At 47.1% G+C, this 21130-nt stretch overlaps 1 protein-coding gene across 3 annotated transcripts in view; it reads right to left on the bottom strand.

Moving 5' to 3' along the window:
- Positions 1-21130, bottom strand: part of mahj (LisH and WD40 domain-containing protein mahjong) — a 193984-nt gene that overhangs the window by 47027 nt on the left and 125827 nt on the right. For all 3 annotated transcript variants that reach the window (XM_068390118.1, XM_068390129.1, XM_068390122.1), the window contains one exon: positions 20163-20372. In XM_068390118.1, coding sequence (XP_068246219.1) covers positions 20163-20372 — 210 coding nt within the window. The remainder of the gene's footprint in view (positions 1-20162; positions 20373-21130) is intronic.

The following is a 21130-nucleotide window of genomic DNA, read 5'->3' as shown; positions in this document are numbered from 1 at the left end:
CATCAGATTCATTAATGGCTCGCAACACAAAATTAATTTGTTCTGGAGTGGCTTTCGTTTCGTGAAAATTTACACGTAAATCGCCTAATTCCTTTCAAACCCAACAAATACACCACATTGAATTTTATAATAAAGCTACAGTATAACCACAATGAAATACTGTACAGCCAAATATATTTGAACCATTCAAATATACCTCAACTAATGGTTAATACCTGTAAATTAAGAAGTTATTAGAACATAATGAAACAATAAATGGAAAATAATACAATACATACGGTAAAACACTGTACATATACAAAATATATACTGTAGTATCTTATGTACTATACTATTATAGTTACCCTTACATAGAGGGATAAATTTTTTATTGAGTAAACAAGTTTATTAATGGATGATTACTCCATTCTCGGCCTAATTGGCAAATCTCTTTTTATCATAAAACATTTTTCGCAATGGGAGTCAGAAAAATCTTTACATCTCGTTTCGCAGCGTGAACATTTTCTAAGCAGATTCTTTCGTGAAGAGAGGTATGACTGTACAGTATTACTAATACAGTAATACCTTGACCTTGACATACGAGCTTGATGCGTTCCGGAACCAAGCTCGTGTGTCAATTTGCTCGAACCTCAGATCAATTTTTCCCAAATAAAATAACCCCACAAAAATTAATCCGTTCCCACCCTCTGAAAAAACACCTAAAAACAGTATATTACAGTGGAAAAAAAGTTTTTAATTGTTCTAATTCACATTCTATGCTCACAAAATAACAAATACCTATGTACTGCTTATGATCCTCAATAAAATGTAACCTTATTATGGAGTTCTTACCTTCGTGACAGATGGTAGCGGCTAACGGCGGTGTGTGCAGAGGACGAGGGAGAGAGGATGGGGAGGAGACTTGACAGCAACACGTTCGGTACGCTACACTTTTGTAACACTACGTAACATAACTTAAACTTTAGATTTAACTTAAATGAAATTAGCAACTTTAAATTCAACTTGAATGAAATTAGCTGACTGTACACACACTTAAAAATCAAAAATTTTAAGTAATTTTTATTTTTCCTAACATACTTACCGAGAACTACTTTCTTAGGAGTTACCTGTAATCTCCTCTCTACCAACCAGAGTTTTGTGTAGTATACCCTATACCCGTTTTCTATGGAAGGCTAACCCGGGAGTGAGAGAACGTGCCCCGAGGGTAGCCTTTGAGCTAGGTCGAGGTCCGCTTGGGTCTCGTGAGTCAGTAAGTTCCCCGAATGTTGCAAAAAGTCCCTGCAAGGGCAGAAAGGCACTCGGGGAAGGAAGGGAGGGCCATTACCCGAAAGTAGTTCTCGGTAAGTATGTTAGGAAAAATAAAAATTACTTAAAATTTTTGATTTGTTCCAACACGAATACTTACCTCGAACTACTTTCTTAGGAGACTTACACTTTAGGAGGTGGGAGTGACTTCCTGACCTTCAGACCCAGCAAGCGGACGCCAAGAAGCCTAGATATGAACTAGGTTTTAAAACAAAAACAAACTGGGGAAAACGGACGGTAGGGTAACTACACAAAGAGCTCACGTTAGTGTCTAAGTACTCACCCTTTGAAAAATTCTTCTGATGCTGAGTCCAGTAATGCAGTTGCAGAGACGTGTTCTTCAATGGTTACATAAGTGTGGTTATCTCCGATAGGGATAGGAAACGGGGATTAGGGTGAAAAGGAACGAACCTGTGTCTCCTGGTTTTGCTATCCACGATTGTGCCTGGGGCTTCACCGTTAAATCACTTGGAGCGCGGAGATGACTGTCCCAATGGAGAACCCGTCTAAGGACCTTCTTGAGTAGTCCTTGAGGTAATGGGCAGTAAAAAGCTGACTGGTTCGACCAGGTGCCCGCTCGAAGGATCTGGCCCACTGCCATGTTCTTCTCAAAGGCTAAGGAAGTGCTCAGACCTCTGATGTCATGGGGCTTGGGAGTGCCTGGCAAGGCCAGTCCCTCCTCCTTGTAGGCCCTGGCAATAACTTGTCTCAACCAAAAGGAAATGGTATTCTTCGATACCTGCTTCTTTGTAACACCTGTGGAGACGAAAAGGCTCTTGATGCTTGGCCGGAGATGTGCAGTCCTCTCAAGGTATTTTCTAATGGCACGGACAGGGCATAACCTCAAATCCTCAGGATTCCCAGTCCTAGGAATAGCTGGCAGAGAGAACCCCTCGAATTTTGGATCCCAGACTGCTGGGTTCTGGGTTTTCGCCACGAACGAAGGGACGAACTTGAAAGAGACAGCCCATGGATCTCACCTACCCTTTTCGCAGAGGCCAAGGCCAACAAAAAGACTGTCTTGAGAGTGAGATCCCTGTCTACAATATCCTTCATTGGTTCGAAGGGGGCTACCTAACATCTTCAGGACCCTAGATAAGTCCCACTGAGGCACCCTAACAGTTTGAGGGGGGCAGGACTGTTCAAAACTCCTGACAAGCATAGAGATGTGTCTAGAGGAACCCAGGTCGATGCCCTTCAGAAGGAAGACTTGACCCAAGGCTGCTCGTACTCCTTTTATAGCTGGGATTGACATCCCTATCTCGTCCCTGAGATATACTGGAAAGTCTGCGATATCTGAGACCGAGTCTTTGAGGGGTTTTATGTGCTTCGAAGCGCACCACTTCGTGAAAGAGGCCCACTTCGCTTGGTAGACCGCTGCCAACGACCTTCTCAGGTATCGCGACATCCTCTTAGCTGTTCCTGCTGAATATCCTTCCTTCTTCAGGAGTCGCTCGATAGTCTCAAGGCGTGAAGGCGTAGAGACTGTGGGTTGTCGTGGAACCTGAGAAAGTGTGGCTGTTGTAGAAGATCTGACCTGTCGGGGAGTGGCCACGGAGGATGGCTCGTCAGGTCTTTTAGGTCTGCGAACCACTCTCTCTCCGGCCACCAGGGCGCTACCAAAGTCATCCTTAAGTTCCGGGCAGCCCTTACTCTGTTGAGCACTTGCCTGATCAACGTGAAGGGGGGAAAAGCGTACACGTCTAGGCTGTCCCACTTGTGCTGAAAGGCATCCTCCAAGGCTGCCTTTGGGTCTGGGGCAGGAGAACAATACACGGGAAGTTGCGCGTTCAGCTTGGTTGCAAAGAGGTCCATCACCGGGGATCCCCAACGTTGAATGATGAGCCTGGCTACTTCTGGGAGGAGGGACCATTCTGTTCCTACTATCTGACCCATCCTGCTGAGACCGTCGGCTAGAACGTTCTTTTTCCCGGGGATGAACCTTGCCAATAACACTATCTGGTTCGCTCCCGCCCAATCTAGGATCTCTAGGGCGAGATCGCACAACTCCCTTGATTTTAAACCTCCCTGCTTCTTTATGTATGCTACCACTGTGGCGTTGTCGCACATCAATGCCACAGTGTTTCCCCTTAGTAGATCGATGAAGTGCAGGCAAGCTTTCTGGACTGCCTTCAACTCTAGGACATTGATGTGTAGGCCTTTCTCCCCGTCCACCCAGGTTCCTCTCGCCGTCCTGTTGAGGAGATGGGCTCCCCATCCCTGGTTGGAGGCGTCTGTGAATAGGAGCAACTCGGGAGGGTCGGTCGCGAAGGGCATCCCCTTGAGCGAGTTCGACCGGCAATGCCACCATTCCAGGGAGGGTATTGTGTTTGGTAGGATTGGGATTAATTTCTGGGGCGAGTCCAGTTGGTTCCAGAAGCTCTTCAGGTTCCATTGGATGGCTCTGAGTCTGAGTCTCCCCTGGGGAACCAGTTTCTCCAACGACACCAGATGACCTATTAGCCTTTGCCAGTCCTTCGCCCTCCTGGGTTGCCCCGACAGGAAAGGAAGAAGGATCTTCATAAGATTGCTTATCCTCTCCTCCGACGGGAAAGCTTTCACTAGTAGGGAATCCAGGGTCATCCCCAAATAGGTCATTCTGGTGGAGGGAGATAGGTTCGATTTTTCTGGGTTGATCATGATACAAAGATCCTTGCAAAACTGGAGAAGTTTTATACCCTGCTCCTTCAAAACGTCCTCCGAGGAGGAAAGAAGCAACCAGTCGTCCAGGTACCGGATGAGGCGAATGCCCCGCTCGTGAGCCCACACCGAGACTGTCGTGAAGACTCTTGTGAATACCTGGGGAGCTGTCGACAACCCGAAGCAGAGGGTCTTGAATTGCAGGATCTGGGTACCCCATTTCACCCGGAGAAACTTCCGACTTGAGGGGTGGACTGGGATTTGGAAGTATGCGTTCTTGAGGTCTAAGGTCATCATGTAGTCTTTCTCCCTCAAGGACAGCAAGACTGACTTCGGAGTGTCCATTTTGAAATCTGTCTTTCGCACAAACTTGAGAGCTGATAGGTCTATCACCGGTCTCCACCCCCCCGTCGCCTTTTCTACCAGGAACAGGCGGCTGTAGAAACCTGGCCTGGGTGCAGGATCTCCTTCATGGCGCCCTTTTCCAACATCGTGGACACCTCTTCTTGAAGGGCCGCCCTCTTCAACGGGTCCTTGGGTGCCAACCACTCCGACAGGCTGGCCGGAATTAAAGGGGGGGGGGGGGTTCTGTCAAGAATGGTAACCTGTACCCCTCCTTCAGTACGGATACTGTCCAGGGCTCTGCTCCGTGAGCCTTCCATGCTTGTCAATGTAGTCTGAGGCATCCCCCAACCTGAGGCTTGGGCAGGAGTAGGGGGCCTCCCACTCTACCTCCTCCTGGAGGAGCGGCCTGAACGGCCTCTCCTGGAGGCAGAATATCCTGTCCTAAACGAGGCCGACGCTGCTGGAGCTCCTCTACGGGGGGGGCTGAGGCCCACGAGGAAGAAAGGGCTTCTCTCCTCGTCAGGTTAGGTGGGGCCTGAGAAGTAGAGGGACCGTCTGAGGCTGACCTCTTGTAGGGGGGCCTCCTTACCGGTGGAGGCCTGGGAGCGTTCACTTCTTTTCTTTTAGCCACCTTTTCCATGATCTCCTCTAGCTCCTTCAAGGGGAACAAGGAGTCACCCCACACAGGAAGGCTCCTCATGGCCCTCGCCTCTCTGTCTGGGACCTTCCGGGAAAGCTTCGCCAGAATGGTGTCCCTTTTGCGAAGAACCCAATTCGCTGACAGGGCAAGGGACTGATACGTGAGGAACTTCAGGGTCTTGCCCCCGGAGATGATAAGCTCCCTCAGGAGGCTTTGCTGTTCCGGGTCCGTCAAGTTATATGTGGCTTGCACACCTACCAGTGTGGAAGCCCACCAGTCCAACCAAGAGGAGACGTGAACTAGGTCTTTCGACATCTCCTCCATCATCGCAGCCTCCGACTGTGAAAAACAAATCAGGGCTGAAGAGGCTCTGTCCTCCGAGGCACCCTGTCCTAGAACGTCGAGGGCAGGCTCCCGGTCGTTGTCCCTCTGGCACATAAACCCTGCTCTGTGTCTTGAGTCCTTGGAGCAACTTCGAAGAGCTCTGCGTTTTGGGAGCTTCGGCATTGCCTGCCACAACTCTATCGACGTGAGCCCGCCCCAGGACGAGATCTCGGGCCACAGGTAGGGCCAGGGAGGTTTTCTGTTGGACGGGTGCCTGCATCAAGCGGGTCAGGCTGGACCTCCAGTAGTCCTCATCGGTTGTAACTGGCTCTTCAATTCTATGATGCCTTCGGATCAGGCCTATAACTTTCCGATAGGCCGAGTCCTCGGTCGGGGAACCTTCCCTTCCGTCAGCAGAACCTTCGGCCTGATCCCGAGGAGCCGGGTCACCAGGCACTCCCACCGGGTGCTTTGGTTCTGGCACAACAGGCACTCCCCTGCGGTGGTACCGGTCTTCCCCGGCGGAAACCTCCGCACCAGGTTCGGGGGTCAGAGCTGGCATCGCCGTGCCGGCGAGGACTACCGTTCGTGCATTCTCTCTGGGGGACGAGGACGCGGATCCCGTGGGCTGACCCGACGGAGGGAACCGTTCCTTAAAGTCCGAGGGCCGAACCAGCTGGGCTGATTCGGCCAGGCTGCCCGTAAGGAAGCAAGGTTCCCCCCGCTGGGCGGGGTGAACCGGAAGCTTCGCAGCCTTACGCCTGCCTGAAGTGGCCTTCTCGCATTTCTCCCTGCGAGGGTCTTATCTTCGCCTGGAGGATGGCCTTCGTGGCGAGAAATCCCTGGATTGCCGGTCCGGGGAACACTGCAACTCAGACTTACGGGAACGAAGACCCAATCACCATCGGGGGACCTACTCCTCCTGTGTTTCCTCCGTGGAGAGCGGGACCGTCTCCTGCTGAACCTCGAACGGGATCTTGAGCGGGAACGCCTGCTCCTGGACTGCTCCCTCCGGCGCCGATGTCTCCTCCTGGTTTCTTCTTCTGAAGAGAACGAAGCCCCACCATCCGAAGAGCCCGACGAAACTGTACCACCCGCACGACGGGCAGAAGCGGGGGCTACGGAGGGCTTCGCGACTCGCTGCATACCCAAGGTAGAGGGTTGCAGGAAGGTTTCTGGGACCGTCGTCAGAGGAGCTGGAAAAGAGGGTTGACACCCTACACTAGGGAACCAGGTATCCAGGCCCTCTTCCATTCGCATAGGGGACCTACCTGGCGTTTTAGGGAGCTTCCACCCAAAGAAATCACTTACTGTGGAGTCTAACTTACCCTGGGCGTCGCCACCTGCCGAAGAACCTGAAACACGGGCCCACGAAGGGGGCGAAGAAACAGGTACAACATTACTACACCATAAGGGGTCGTCGGAGGAAACGTGCCCCCCAAGCACAAGGGCAGAGTCTCCAGAACCCCCCGACACAGCACTACCAGGCTCCCCACTAGCCTGAGAAGTCCCCGCAACCCCCACTTCACACACATTAGACTCCTGGGGAAGAACGCTCGGCTCTTTCCCCGCAATGGACTTACCTCGTCCCCTACTCTGGGTAGGGGAAGGCGAGACAGAAGCCCAGTCGGACCATCCACTGGGTGACGGTAGCGGCGAAGAGACGCTAGATTTCCTGGGCGAACGTTTCGACGACTTCTTTTTCTTCGTGCCGTATCGCGCCCACTGAATCTCACTCCAACCAACACACTCAATGCACGTATCCGATGGCGAGCACATCCTGCCCCTACAGGAAGAGCAAAGGGAGTGAGGGTCCACTTCGGGCTTAGAGAGGACCGCTCCACACGACTTTCCGGCTCTAGGCCCAGGACAACGGCGGATCTGCTCCATAGCACACAACCACAAGACACAGGAACGAAGGGAATCAAAGGGATACACTTGGGAAGCACAAGGAAGGGTAGTGAACACACAAGAACACAAGGGATAAGCACAAAGCTACCACGCGGTAACCACGCGGGACACACGAGGCGGACACAAAGGGTCGAGAGAGACGAGAGCGACGTGAGGGTGTGGTATCACGTCGCGACCAGAGAACTTACTGACTCACGAGACCCAAGCGGACCTCGACCTAGCTCAAAGGCTACTCTTGGGGCACGTTCTCTCACTCCCGGGTTAGCCCTCCATAGCAAACGGGTATAGGGTATACTACACAAAACTCTGGTCGGTAGAGATGAGATTACAGGTAACTCCTAAGAAAGTAGTTCGAGGTAAGTATTCGTGTTGGAACAAATAAATATTAATCTTACGTTACACTAAACTTCAAATGTTGCGAAAATGACATACGCAAGTGTCGTCACAAAAGGCTGACGCACGACAACACGCCAACTTATCCGGGTGCCTCTTTCCATAAAACTAGAAAACTCCTGCCACTTCCCTAACGTGTCTTTGATTTCCGTCGTAGAAAGGATGTCCTCGTTTTCCACCTCCTCGCTACTGAGCTCCTGCAACACCTCCGAATGTTGCATCTCCTGGAGCTCGATCAATTCCTGTGTCGTCAGCTCTTCCTGATGCTCCTCGACAAGGTCATTCACGTCAGCCTCATCTACCTCCAGCCCATGGACTTTCCAAGAGACACGATTTCATCCACCACAATAGGTTCAGAGTCATCAGGGTCTGGCGTATTGAACCCTTCAAAGTCCCTCTCAGCGACAGAATCTGGGCACAATTTCTTCCATGCTGAATTAAGAGTTCTTCTTGTGACACCCTGCCATGCATTGTCAATAATTCTTAAGCAATAGACAATATTGAAATCTTCCTTCCAAAATTCACAAAGGGTGAGATTGGTGTTGTCTGTGATATCGAAACATTTCTTAAACAAATGCTTCGTGTACAGTTTTTTAAAGTTGGAAATTACTTGTTGGTCCATGGGCTGGAGGAGTGGTGTGGTGTTGGGCGGGATATAAAGGACCTTGATGAATCTGTACTCATCAAGAATGTCCTCTTCGAGACCAGGAGGGTGACCAGGGGCATTTTCGAGGACCAGGAGACATTTCAATGGCAGGTTTTTATCGGCCAAATATTTTTTGGCTGCCGGACCAAAGCGCAGATTAACCAATTCTGTGAAAAAATGCCGCGTAACCCAAGCCTTAGCATTAGCACCACATCACTTGTAGTTTATCTTTGGCTCTTGAAAGCACGTGGGTTTTCTGAGTGGTACACCAGCAGTGGCTTGACCTTACAGTCACCGCCGTCATTGGCACACAAGGCTAGAGTTAACCGGTCCTATACGGGTTTATGGCCCGGTAGTCTCTGCTCCTCTGCTGTAATGAATGTCCTCCTGGGCATCTTCTTCCAGAAAAGGCCAGTTTGATTGCAGTTGAACACTTGTTGGGGGATGTAGCCTTGTGCGATAACCGAGGCAAAGGTTTTGACCTAGTTTGCCGCGGCTTTCGCTTCGGAACTTGTTGCTTCCCCATGCCTGGTAGACTGTTTCTGAGGATTTCCTCAGATATCAAGACATCCTCTTCACAACTTGTGAAAATCCTCTCTAATGAGGAGGTGCTGGGTAGAGGCGTGCAGTCATAGCTTGTGGTAGATGTTAAAGTGCAGTTATCTGATAGAATGTGACATGGAGGGAATTCTCCTGGATGCTCCGTAAGGAGATGTAGGTTTGAAAACCAATCTTCATGATGCCATATCAGAGCTATGGAAGTCCTTGAGAGGCTAACCGATGTTCAGGCCTTGTTGAGTAACCTTCTCATCAGACTGAACAGGAAAAAGACAAACATCGTTGTACCCACCGTTGTTGCCATGCATCTCAACAGAGAGCCTCGTGGTCTGGGACTGGGGATCAGCGGAAGCCTGAAGGTTCATGGGCGTTGCGAACAGTTCCACGGTAGAAGAACCGCACAAAGTCAGGACTTTGTAGGCTACAAGGTGATCCAAAAACTTTTCTGTAGACATTATCTGAGATGCTCTGCCCAGATTATTGGCAAGCACATTCCTCTAGCCTGGAAAGAAGCGGGCTGATATTGGTACCGAGCAGATTTCGGGCCATCTCAGTATTACTACTGTAAGATGTTATAGCAACTGCGAAGATGTTCCTCCTTGCTTGTTGATGTGACCCACTGCTGTTGAGTTGTTACTTGTAACACCACTGAATGGCCCACCAGGAACTGATAGGACTGTTGAAGGACCAAAAAGACAGCCTTCATCTCAAGAGATCATCTGGAGGTACTTTCTAAACTCTTGCCAAAGGCCTAAAGTAGTGTGGTGTTGCATGCTAGTCCTCCCCCTTCTTTTGATATACCTAAACATTGCATCAAGACTGGAGGATAGACGAGAAGATCTACACTCCTCCGCAGATTCTTATTTGTTACCCACCACTTGAGGTCTGTCCATTCCTCTGATCCCATGGGGAACAGAATGGACGAGGAATTGAAGGCCTGATTCCAATCAGACTAAAGCCTCTACTGGAGAGATCGAGTCCTGAGGAGGCCGTTGGAAACTAGATGGGCTGGGGATGATAGGTATCCGAGGAGACATCGGCACTTCTGGGCTAGGAGCTCTTCTTGTCTCGAGAAAAGATCTTGCGACCTTTCTCAGCCTCGTTGTCCTGATTTTTGAGGAAAAGGTTTTGTGGAGACTGGTGTCTAAAATCATTCCCAGATATACCAGTCTTCTGAGTGGGAAGCAGAGAAGATTTTTCAAGGGTTACCATGATCACCAGATCTTGGCAAACCTCAAAAGTTTTAGAACTGACGAAAGGTTGCCGCTGTGTATGCTAAGATCAGTCAGTCGTCCAGAAAACGGAGGAGACAGATGCCGATCCTGTGATCCCAGGATGGTACTAGGGCAAACTGTCTGGCAAAATCTAAGGGTGCTATGGAAAGACCGAAGCACAGTGCCCTGAACTTGTATTTCTTGTTGTCTAGACTGAATCTCCGATATTTCCTTAAAGATGGATGGTTTGGGCCTAGAAGTATGCATCCTTTAGGTCCAGCATGTACATGAAGACCTGTGGTCTTACCACCTGTCCAATTTTCTCCAATATGGTGTGGACATTGGCCCACAGGACCAGCTCCTTTGTGGATCCTTTCACATAGGAGTTTGTTAATGCTGGGGGTCTTGACTCATGGAGGAAGAAATGGGTAAACGGGACGCGATACCCTGCGTAAGCACTCTTCCCTGGGAGAGAACCCAGCCTTAACTGATGAAGAAGTGGGTTAGGCAACGCTTGACCTTACCTTGTGCCCTGACGTGTGTGATGCTATTCCTTTACAGCATCATTCTGGTGAACGTTAACCAATGGTCAAGGGCTGGAATCATGACCACTGTGCAGTTGGAGAGTGCTCGCGAGTAGTCACCTGTCAACAAGCCGCTAATGGGGACTGTCGATCGTCTGCCGATAGTTTTAGTGGATCAGCGTGATTGCGAACAGTGAGCAGCAAAGAGTGTGTTGTTTGCCTTCCGATCTTGGGAACGAGTTAAAAATGTTATTTTCATTATAAAATAAATTTTTGAACATACCTGGTGGTTATATATATAGCTTACGTCCCTGACGTTACAGCAGAAAATTCAAAACTCGCGCCAATCGCCGATTGGATAGCCAGGTGTGCTACATGCGCGCCTCTAGCGAGGTACCTTGACACCATTCCATGGGTCCTCATATCTTCCATATCTCTAGTCTCTAGAGGGGAGGAGGGGGGACTTTAATTATATATAACCACCAGGTAAGTATGTTCAAAAATTTATTCTATAAAAAAAATAACATTTTTAAACACAAGACTTACCTGTGGTTATATATATAGCTGATTAACACCTTTGGTGGAGGGTTAGAGACAGCCAATATAGTTGGAATTCTGCTTAAGAGTTTAAATACAAAACAAGCTTAAGGGTTCGTACCTGATAAGGAAGCTGACTTCAATGATACTCTTCCATTATGTCCGCTTTCCTTATGAGATCCAGCGGTCCTCTCAGGGGGCTGAAGATCCCTAGGAGCTGTCAACCGGTGATCACACCTCTCTGTGACAGAGCCTCCTCTAATACCCATTTCCGGCCGCTCTCAAGGAACAAAATAGACCACCTGACCAATCAATGATTGCAGAGGACTGTTGCAATCTCCACAAGACAACCATAAAAACACCAATTAAAAGTTCCAAGAGAAGAAAAGGTATTAGGATTATGGGAATGTAGTGGTGGATCCTTCCCCCACGACTGTACCCGCCGCTACGAACGGTCCCAGAGTGTATCGGTCCTCATATCGAGTCTCGACACTTCAAATAATGTGAAGCGAACATAGATTTGCTCCTCCAGAAGGTTGTGTCCATAATGCTTTGCAACGAATGATTTTGTTTGAAAGCCACTGAGGTTGCCACAGCTCTCACTTCGTGAGTCTTGACCTTTAAAAGACTAAAGTCTGCCTCACTGCAATGCATATGAGCTTCTTTAATTAAAAGTCTGATAAAGTAAGACAGGGCATTCTTAGACATTTGCAAGGAGGCTTTCTTCACTGAGCACCACAGTGCTTCTGACTTGCCTCTCAAGCTCTTCGTTCTGTCTAAGTAAAAATTAAGGGCTCTTACTGGACATAAAACTCTCTAACTCATTGCCAACCATGTCCGCCAGGTGCGATATCTCAAAGGCCTTAGGCCAACGCTGGGAAGGGCGCTCATTCTTACCGAGAAAATCCAACTGCAATGAACAGATCGCTTTGTTGTCCTGAAAACCCACATTTCTACTGAATGCATGGACTTCACTAACCCTCTTGGCTGTTGCCAGACTAACCAAGAAAAGGGTTTTCATCGTGTGGTCCTTCAGAGATGTAGAGTGCAAGGGTTCAAACCTGTCACTCATCAGGAACTTCAGAACTATATCCAGATTCCAAGCTAGTGAATCCTGGTGATGTTGCTTCGATGTCTCTAAAGACTTAAGCAGTTCCTGTAAGTCTTTATTATTTGATAGATCCAACCCTCTGTGTCTAAAAACAGTTGCTAACATACTCATGTATCCCTTGATAGTGGATGCAGAAAAACTGCGCTTCCTTCTCAAGAACAAAAGGAAGTCAGCAATCTGAGCTACAGAGGTACTGGTAGAGGAAACGGAGTTGACTCTGCACCATTCCCTGAAAACTCCCCACTTGGATTGATAGACTCTGATGGTCGAAGACCTTCTAGCTCTTGCAATCGCTCTAGCTGCCTCCTTCGAAAAGCCTCTAGCTCTTGTGAGTTTTTCGATAGTCTGAAGACAGTTAGTCGAAGATTTTGGAGACTTTGATGGTGTCTTTCCAAGTGGGGTTGTTTGAGTAAATCTACTCGCAAAGGTAGGCTTCTGGGAGTGTCCACCATCCATTCCAGTACCTCTGTAAACCATTCCCTTGAAGGCCAGAAGGGGGCTATTAATATCATTCTGGTCCTTTCGCTTGTCACAAACTTTTGTAGAACTTTGTACAGGATCTTGAAAGGCGGAAAAACGTACAGATCTAGATTTGACCAATCTAGCAGGAACGCGTCCGTGTGTGCTCCTTCAACATCTGGCACTGGGGAGCAATACGTCTCTAGCCTCTTGGTCTTTGAGGTCGTGAAGAGGTCTATGCAAAGGCGACCCCAAAGTTTCCACAGACTCTTGCACACTTCTAGGTGGAGAGTCCACTCTGTGGATAGGACTTGCCCTCTCCTGTTGAGACTGTCTGCCAAAACATTCTTCTCCCCTTGGATGAACCTGGTAATCAGAGTTACCTTTCTTTCCTTTGCCCAGATGAGCAGATTTCTCACCGTCTCATAAAGGGAAATCGAGTGAGTTCCTCCTTGTTAGGCAATGTAAGCCAATGCTGTGGTGTTGTTGGCATTGACTTGTATTACCTTGTTCCGGACTGACCCTTCGAAGCTCTTCAGGGCCAAAAGAACTGCTAACAGCTCCTTCTGGTTTATGTGGAAGGACTTTTGAAACTCCGTCCACAATCCTGATACTTCCAGTTTGGACAGTGTTGCTCCCCACCTCGAGTCCGAGGCATCGGAACACAACACAAGGTCTGGGCTCTTCAGATCTAATGGGTAGCATTCCCGAAACTTGACCAGGTTGTTCCACCACTGAAGGCAACATTTCATCGACTCCGTAATTGGAATACATACCTTCTCCAAATCCTTCTCCCTGTTCAAGTGAGAATTGAGGTGAAATTGGAGAGGTTGAAGGTTCAGTCTTCCCAGAGAGATGAACTGCTCTAACGAGGAGAGGGTTCCCAACAGGCTCATCCACCTCCTCGCAGAACACTTCTGTTCTCCTAGAAATGAACGTACCTTCTGGGTGGCTTGTTTCGTCCTTGAGGGAAACGGAAAAGCCTGAAAAACTCAACTCCGAATCACTATCCCTAAATAGAGAATCTCTTGTGATGGTGTCAGAAAAGATTTGTCCTCGTTGACCAGAAGACCCAATTCTTTTGTCAACTTTAATGTTGTCTGAAGATCCTTCAGGTAGCGGTCTTGAGATCGGGCTCTTAGAACCCAATCGTCTAAGTACGGGAGGCTCTGATGCCTCTTGAATGGAAAATCCTTGCCACATTGAGCATAAGCTTTGTAAAGATTTGTGAGGCGGTGTTGAGGCCGAAACACAGGGCTCGAAACTGAAAAACATCTCCCCGGAATACGAACCTCAGAAAATGCTTGAATCTTGGATGAATCAGGATGTGTAAATAACCGTCCTGGAGGTCCAGTGAGACCATCCAGTCGCCCTTCCTTACTGCTGCAAGCACTGACTTCGACGTCTCCATCGAGAACTTTGTCTTTTGGATAAAGTCGTTGAGAGCACTTACTTCCAGAACTGGACGCCATCCCCCCCCCCCCCCCCCCCCCGAGTTCTTGGGAACCAGGAATAGGAAGTTGTAAAACCCTGGTGACTGCCAGTCCTGTACCCTTTCGATAGCCCCCTTCTCCTACAAGAGAGACACTTGAAGCTGTAATGCTTGCCTCTTTAACTATTCTCTGTACTTGGGAGAGAGATCCACTGGGGTCAAAATTAAAGGAGGTTGCTTTATAAAGGGAATCTTGTAACCCTCCTTTAAAAGTTGGACTGACCAAAGGTCTGCACCCCTCTTCTTCCATGCCTGCCAGAAGTAGTGGAGTCTGGCTCGTACTACCTGAAGGCGAAAGCAGTCAGACTCTGCATCGCCCTGTCCTGGCTCCTCTCTTCTTAGTTCCCCTTTCATCTGATCTGGAGCCTTTAATGGAAGACTTCCCCCGAAAGGGCTGGGAGAACTTTGGAAAAAGAGCAACTTCCTTAGGTTTGCGGCTAACAAAAGATGACGGTAATACTTTCCTTGCCGTCTTCGAGACTAGGTCTTGGGTGGCCTTCTGTGTTAAAGCGGAAGAAATTTCCCTAATAAGATCCTGTGAGAAAAGGGATGATGACAGCGGAGCGAACAACAATTCAGATTTCTGAAAGGGAGTAACCCCTACAGACAGAAATGAACACAACTGAGCTCTCTTCTTAAGGATGCCTGTTGTAATGTTGTAAAAATCGCTGCCAACTCATTCACTCCGTTTCGCAACGCCTTATCCATGCAGGACATAACATGGATTACGCCAAAAGAGTCCCCTTCCTTGAGCGTGGTAACCTTCTTACCCAAGGCACCTAGAGTCCAATCGAGGAAGTTAAATACCTCGAAAGCTCTAAAGACCCCTTTGAGCAGATGGTCCAATTCAGAGGTGGACCACAGAATCTTGGTCTTCCTCATGGCAGATCTACGGGGAGAGTCTACCAGACTTGAGAAGTTTCCCTGGGCAGAGGTAGGAACTCTCAAGCCAAGAACTTCTCCCGTATCGTACCATATAATGGGCCTACAGGCCAATCTAGTAGGGGGAAACGCGAATGCCGCTTTCCCTTGGTCCTTGGATCCCATCCAGTCTCCCATCAACTTCATTGCTCGTTTTGACGAACGAGACAGAACCATTCTGGTAGACACCGACGTCTTCTTTGGCTTTCCAAGTGTGAATTACGATGGAGGGGAACGCGGAGCAACGGGAACAAACGACTCTGGAAATTCATCATGAAAGATCTCATGAGCTTCTTTAAGTACACTGAAAGACGAAGAGATTTAGAGTCTTCCTCCTCAGATAACTCCTCAAAAGGCTCATCGGCTTCTCCCTCTGACAAAGCCTGACGCTCTTTGAAACGCTCGCGGTCCACGCGATCAGAGCTAAGAAGTACTGTATCCTGTTCAATGTCCTGTCTGGAAGCTTACTGTCCGACATCGTATAAAGGAGGACGCTCGACGTCACGTCCCGGAGGATGCTCGCGTTCTGTAGAACGCTCGATGGGAGAACGCTCGACATCACGTCCCGGAGGACGCTCGATGGGAGGACGTTCGACATCACGTCCTGGAGGACGCTCGCAACCTGGAGGACGCTTGACCTGACGTCCTACAGGCCATTCGACTTTACAACCAGAAGGATGCTCAACGTCCTGCCTAGCCAAAGCCGAACGCTCAAGAGGACGCTCGGCATCACGCCATGCTGCACGCTCGAAAGCGTGTGTAGTAGGACGCTTACTGCCACTAATAAGAGAACGAAAAGCATCTCGTTTAGGAGGACGTTCAACCTCACGTGTAGGGCGTTTAACGTCACGTTCATTAGGATGTCGAACGTTAATTGCAGGTTCGTTCTCCACACCGCTCACCGACCGCTTAGAGCGTTCAGCGGGTGAGATCCAATCCGAAGGAGGCGGAGGAGCATGAATCGAGGTTATGCCAGGCTCAGACAACTGTTCCACAACAGGACAATTCTCTCCAGAATCTAAGGTCCTGGAAGGATGCTTAGAAGGTGAACTTTCTTCGGTAGAAGGAAAGTGTTCAGGACTGCTCCAATGACTACAGCCTGCTTGCGATGTCCTGGAAGGACGCTGGTCAAATTTCCTCTTAAGAGGTCTGGACGCTTGACGCCAGCCTCTTTTAGGAATATCATCATCTGATGACGAACAAAACCCCTTAACCTCACCTTTCCTATGGTGAGGGTGAACGTCCTGGGAAACGTCAACAGGAACGCTCGAGGAGACGTCTGCTCGGGAGCTAAAGCCTCTCGTTTCCTTTCGTCTTTCGACATTCCTTATCCCATGGGTTGGGGAGCTTGGAAGAGGTCTAGGACTAGGAGAACGACAAGCCCAAACAGGTGCACCCTCCACAGCACTAATAACACTCGCTACACCTCTTGCACTTTCACTTTTCAGCTGCTTAACGTCAGACATTAACTGCGTTCTATCCGCAGCGATAGACTCTACCTTCGCACCCAAAGCCTGAATAGCTAACATCATATCTTGAAGTGTGGTTCATCAGTGTTACTCGTAGCGGGATCAGGAACTACCACTACAGGGGAAGGAATAGGTTCAGTGATATTAGAAGAGGAAAAATCTCTAGAAGAGTGAGAAGAACTACGTCTTACCCTATCTCTATCTAACTTTAGCATATAGCGATTGAATTCAAGCCACTCATGATCCGATAAAACAAGGCATTCGCTACACCTATTATCAAGTTCACAAACTTTACCTCTACATTTCACACATATTGAATGGGGATAAATGGAGGCCTTTGATAATCGGGTCTTACACCCACCCTAAAACTTCCAGAGGGGGTGGCCATTTTGAAAATTGTTAGAGAGATCAAAAAACAAGCAAGGGTCATAATATCAATATCCAAACAAATAACTAGAGTATCCATACGAAAATCCAATCAAGCGAGAGTCATAAAACCAGAATTATTGTACTTCACCAAAGTGACAGAAATAATCAGCAAAAAAGCGAGGAGAATATCCAACCAATGTCGCCGCTAGCGCCGGCAGGGAAGATATGAGGACCCATGGAATGGTGTCTAGGTACCTCGCTAGAGGCGTGCATGTAGCACACCTGGCTATCCAATCGGCGATTGGCGCGAGTTTTGAATTTTCTGCCGTGACGTCAGGGACGTAAGCTATATATATAACCACCAGGTAAGTCTTTTGTTTAAAAAGAGAAAAATTAATGGCAGTCCAAATACAGGTGAGAAGGAAGAGCGGTAACGACCGGTCTCCATCCGAGCCATAAGCAAAGTGAGCGCAATCACAGTGTGTGAGTGGGAGTGGTAGCAAGCTATCCGCTCTAACTAGCGGATGGGTAGTTAACCCTCGCTGAACTTTAATGGATCGTCCTTTCAGCCTCGCCGAAAGTAACACCACTAATAAATAGCGTATGTTTGTATTCAGTTACGGAACAATTATAATTCATTTTTCTACTGTTTTGTTTTATATACTTATGTCCTACTAAATTTTTGTTTTTAGTTCTACAGTCAGTGCTCCTTCGCGATAGGTAGGTTACAAACATAGGCGCGAACAGGGAATTTTCACAAATAAAAACTGCACTAGAGTGGGCTAACTCCTAACCTAAAGTCCCTTCGCTTTGCCACGAGCGGGAGCCCGAACTAATGATTATCACAGTAAATACAGCTTAATATTGTTTTAATTATGTTTCTACAACAGTTTATAATCATATGTACAATGCACATATATACACTACGTACTGGACACAGGAAGGTTACAGTACAGTATTGTGCTAAGGTAAAGCTTTGCAGAGTTATCATCATCCTCTTCTTACTGTTCTGTATAGCAAAAGTAGTTTGTATCTAGTAATACTGTACTGTAACCTAATACTCACTGATACTGTAGTGTATATTACTGTAATAAGTTTAGGGAGGCAGATATAATTGCTATTGCAGGTGTTGAGGTGCCAGTGATGGGAGATGAGAATGCGAGAGATTACAAGAGACGAAGTGAGGAGAGCAGTAGAGGGCACCTGGTATGGATGGTATGAGAGTTGAGATGTTGAAGGAAGGGGGTGTGACTGTACTTGAATGATTGGTGAGATTGTTTAATATGTGTTTTGTATTGTCAATGGTACCAGTAGATTGGGTTTGTGCATGTATTGTACCACTATAAAAGGGTAAGGGAGATGTGCATGAGTGTTGTAATTCAAAGAGTATTAGTATGTTGAGTGTAGTTGGAAAAGTGTTTGGTAGAGTTCTGATTAATAGGATCAAGGATAAAACAAAGAATGCAATCTTAGAAGTACAGGTTGGTTTTAGAAGGGGTAGGGGATGTATGAATCAGATTTTTACAGTTAGGCAGATATGCGAGAAATATTTAGCGAAAGGTAAGGAGGTGTATGTTGCGTTTATGGATCTGGAGAGAGCGTATGATAGAGTTGACAGGGAAGTGATGTGGAATGTGATAAGGTTAAATGGAATTAGTGGAAGGTTGTTATAAACAATGAAAATTTTCTACAAAGGTAGTAAAGCTTTATGTTAGGATAGGAAATGAAGTGAGCGATTGGTTTCCAGTGAGAGTGGGACTAAAACAGGGATGTGTGATGTCGTCATGGATGTTTAACTTGTATGTTAATGAAGTGGTGAGAGGTGAATGCTCAAGTGCTTGGACGAGGATTGAAACTGGTAGATGAGAATGATCATGAATGGGAGTTGAATCAGTTGTTGTTTGCAGATGATACTGTACTGGTTGCAGACGCGGAAGAGAAGCTTGCCCGATTAGTGACAGAATTTGGAAGGGTATGTGAGAGAAGGAAGTTGAGAGTTAATGTGGGTGTACGAGAAGGGAAGGCGATGCGAGGTTGAATGTCATGTTGAATGGAGAGTTACTTGAGGAAGTGGATCAGTTAAAGTACTTGGGGTCTGTTGTTGCAGCAAATGGTGGAGTGGAAGCAGATGTACATCAGAGAGTGAATGAAGGATGCAAAGTGTTGGGGGGAGTGAAGGGAGTGGTAAAGAATCGAGGTTGGGCATGAATGTAAAGAGAGTTCAGTATGAGTAAGTGATTGTACCCACTGTGGTGTATGGATCGGAGTTGTGGGGAATGAAAGTGACGGAGAGACAGAAATTGAATGAGTTTGAGATGGAGTGTGTAAGGAGTATGGCTGGTGTATCTCGAGTATATAGGGTTAGGAACAAAGTAGTGAGGGTGAGAGAATGGGTGTAAGAAATGAGTTAGAAGCTAGAGTGGATATGAATGTGTTTAGGTGGTTTGGCCATGTTGAGAGAATGGAAAATGGAGTCTGCTAAAGAAGGTGATGAATGCAAGAGTTGATGGGAGAAGTACAAGAGGAAGGCCAAGGTTTGGGTGGATAGATGGAGTACAGAAAGCTCTGGGTGATAGGGGGATAGATGTGAGAGAGGCAAGAGAGCATGCTAGAAATAGGAATGAATGGCGAGCGATTAGGACGCAGTTCCGGTAGGCCCTGCTGCTTCCTCCGGTCGCCTTGGATGACCGTGGAGGTAGCAGCAGTAGGGGATTCAGCGTTATGAAGCTTCATCTGTGGTAGATAACGGGGGAGGGTGGGCTGTGGCACCCAAGCAGTACCAGCCGAACTCGGTTGAGTCCCTTGTCAGGGTGGGAGGAATGTAGAGAGGAAAGGTCCCCTTTTATTCATTTGTTTGATGCTGGCTGCCCCCAAAATTGGGGGAAGTGCCTTGGTATATGTATGTATTATGTTTACAGTAATATTACTACATTACAGCTTAAATGAACTTACTGTAAGTGTTCGGTGTTTTTGTTCAGATGACTCGTAGCCTACGCCGCTATGCAATTTCTTGAAACATGATGCAACTTCTTATGTGTTGTCTCTTTCGCAGTATGTTACTGTATAGCTATACAGGGTACTTTCTTAAACAGAAACAGCTTATCTTATAAACTATAATCTTAAATATCTTGATAATAATTGTTTCTTTTAAATAAACAAAAAGAGTGCATCCGATTACTTTTCAACTCCTGATATATGTCTGTCTGTCTGTCTGTGTCTGTCTGTCTGTCTGTCAAATGAAACAATTTTATTTTCATAACTAAGAAATAGGAGTGTACAATAAATTATATTATATCAAACTTACCGTTCTAGATGATGGGGGCGGGGTGACCATATTTCTAGTGGAAGGGCCGAGTGGTGTGTGAGGAATAGAGGACGGAAGAGGAGAGAGATGTGCTGCTTGTTGAAGAGCTGTTGCCACCGAATCATATCCCTCATTCATTAGGTGTGCCTGTATTAGCTGCAACAGCTGCTTCTTATTGTAGTTTATTCTGGTCTGTGCCACAACATCTGCCTAATATCACAAATAAAAATAGCCGATAGATTATTTTCAGGTTTTGTGTAATTCCATGAGCACATATACTTAACATTATTTCAAAGTTACTCCCCAGACCTTACATTTGATGATCAACTTTCTGCATATATGCTTTTAAATTTCTTTTTTTTTCCATATAATATATATGCAATAAAATGTTATGAAACACAGGGTTGCAACATGCTTTAAAGAGTATGATTCAGGTTTGATATAAGTATTGTATAACAATAACCAAAATCAGTAAATTAGGGGACCTTAATTAGGGGACCTTTACCGGAAAACAACTATTCTGGTCTGGATTTGCAATGTTGGTCTTTCCTACAGTTTTTAAATGAAAAATTACTAACTGTTAGAACTTGAATTTCTTGTTGCTAATTTCTGGGGTAAAATATAAAAGGAACAGAGTCAGTCACTGATGATTTCACATCGTCAAACTCCCGGTGTATGACCATAGAACCCATAGGCATATGTAAAACTACTATTCTTCATGTACATCTTTTGATCAGCAAATCTAACACCATTGGCAGTTGTTTGACTGTTTCAGATTAATAATACCGATCCCAAAATATTCTGTTCTGAGTTAATAAGCACTTCCCTATGACTTTTACAGAGCTCTATCAGTTTTTTGTACCCACTACCGCCAGATTTTAGAGGACCATACGATGAGATTTAAGGCATGATCAAAGAAAGTCATCACTCGCTTGGTTTTAGAGCAATTTCAGGTCTTGTTATAGTAA

This window comes from Palaemon carinicauda, chromosome 1 (genome assembly GCF_036898095.1).
Source record: "Palaemon carinicauda isolate YSFRI2023 chromosome 1, ASM3689809v2, whole genome shotgun sequence".
Classification (NCBI taxonomy): Eukaryota; Metazoa; Arthropoda; class Malacostraca; order Decapoda; family Palaemonidae; genus Palaemon; species Palaemon carinicauda.
The sequence above is the reverse complement of the archived record's forward strand: the minus strand, read 5'-3'. Positions and strand labels throughout refer to the sequence as shown.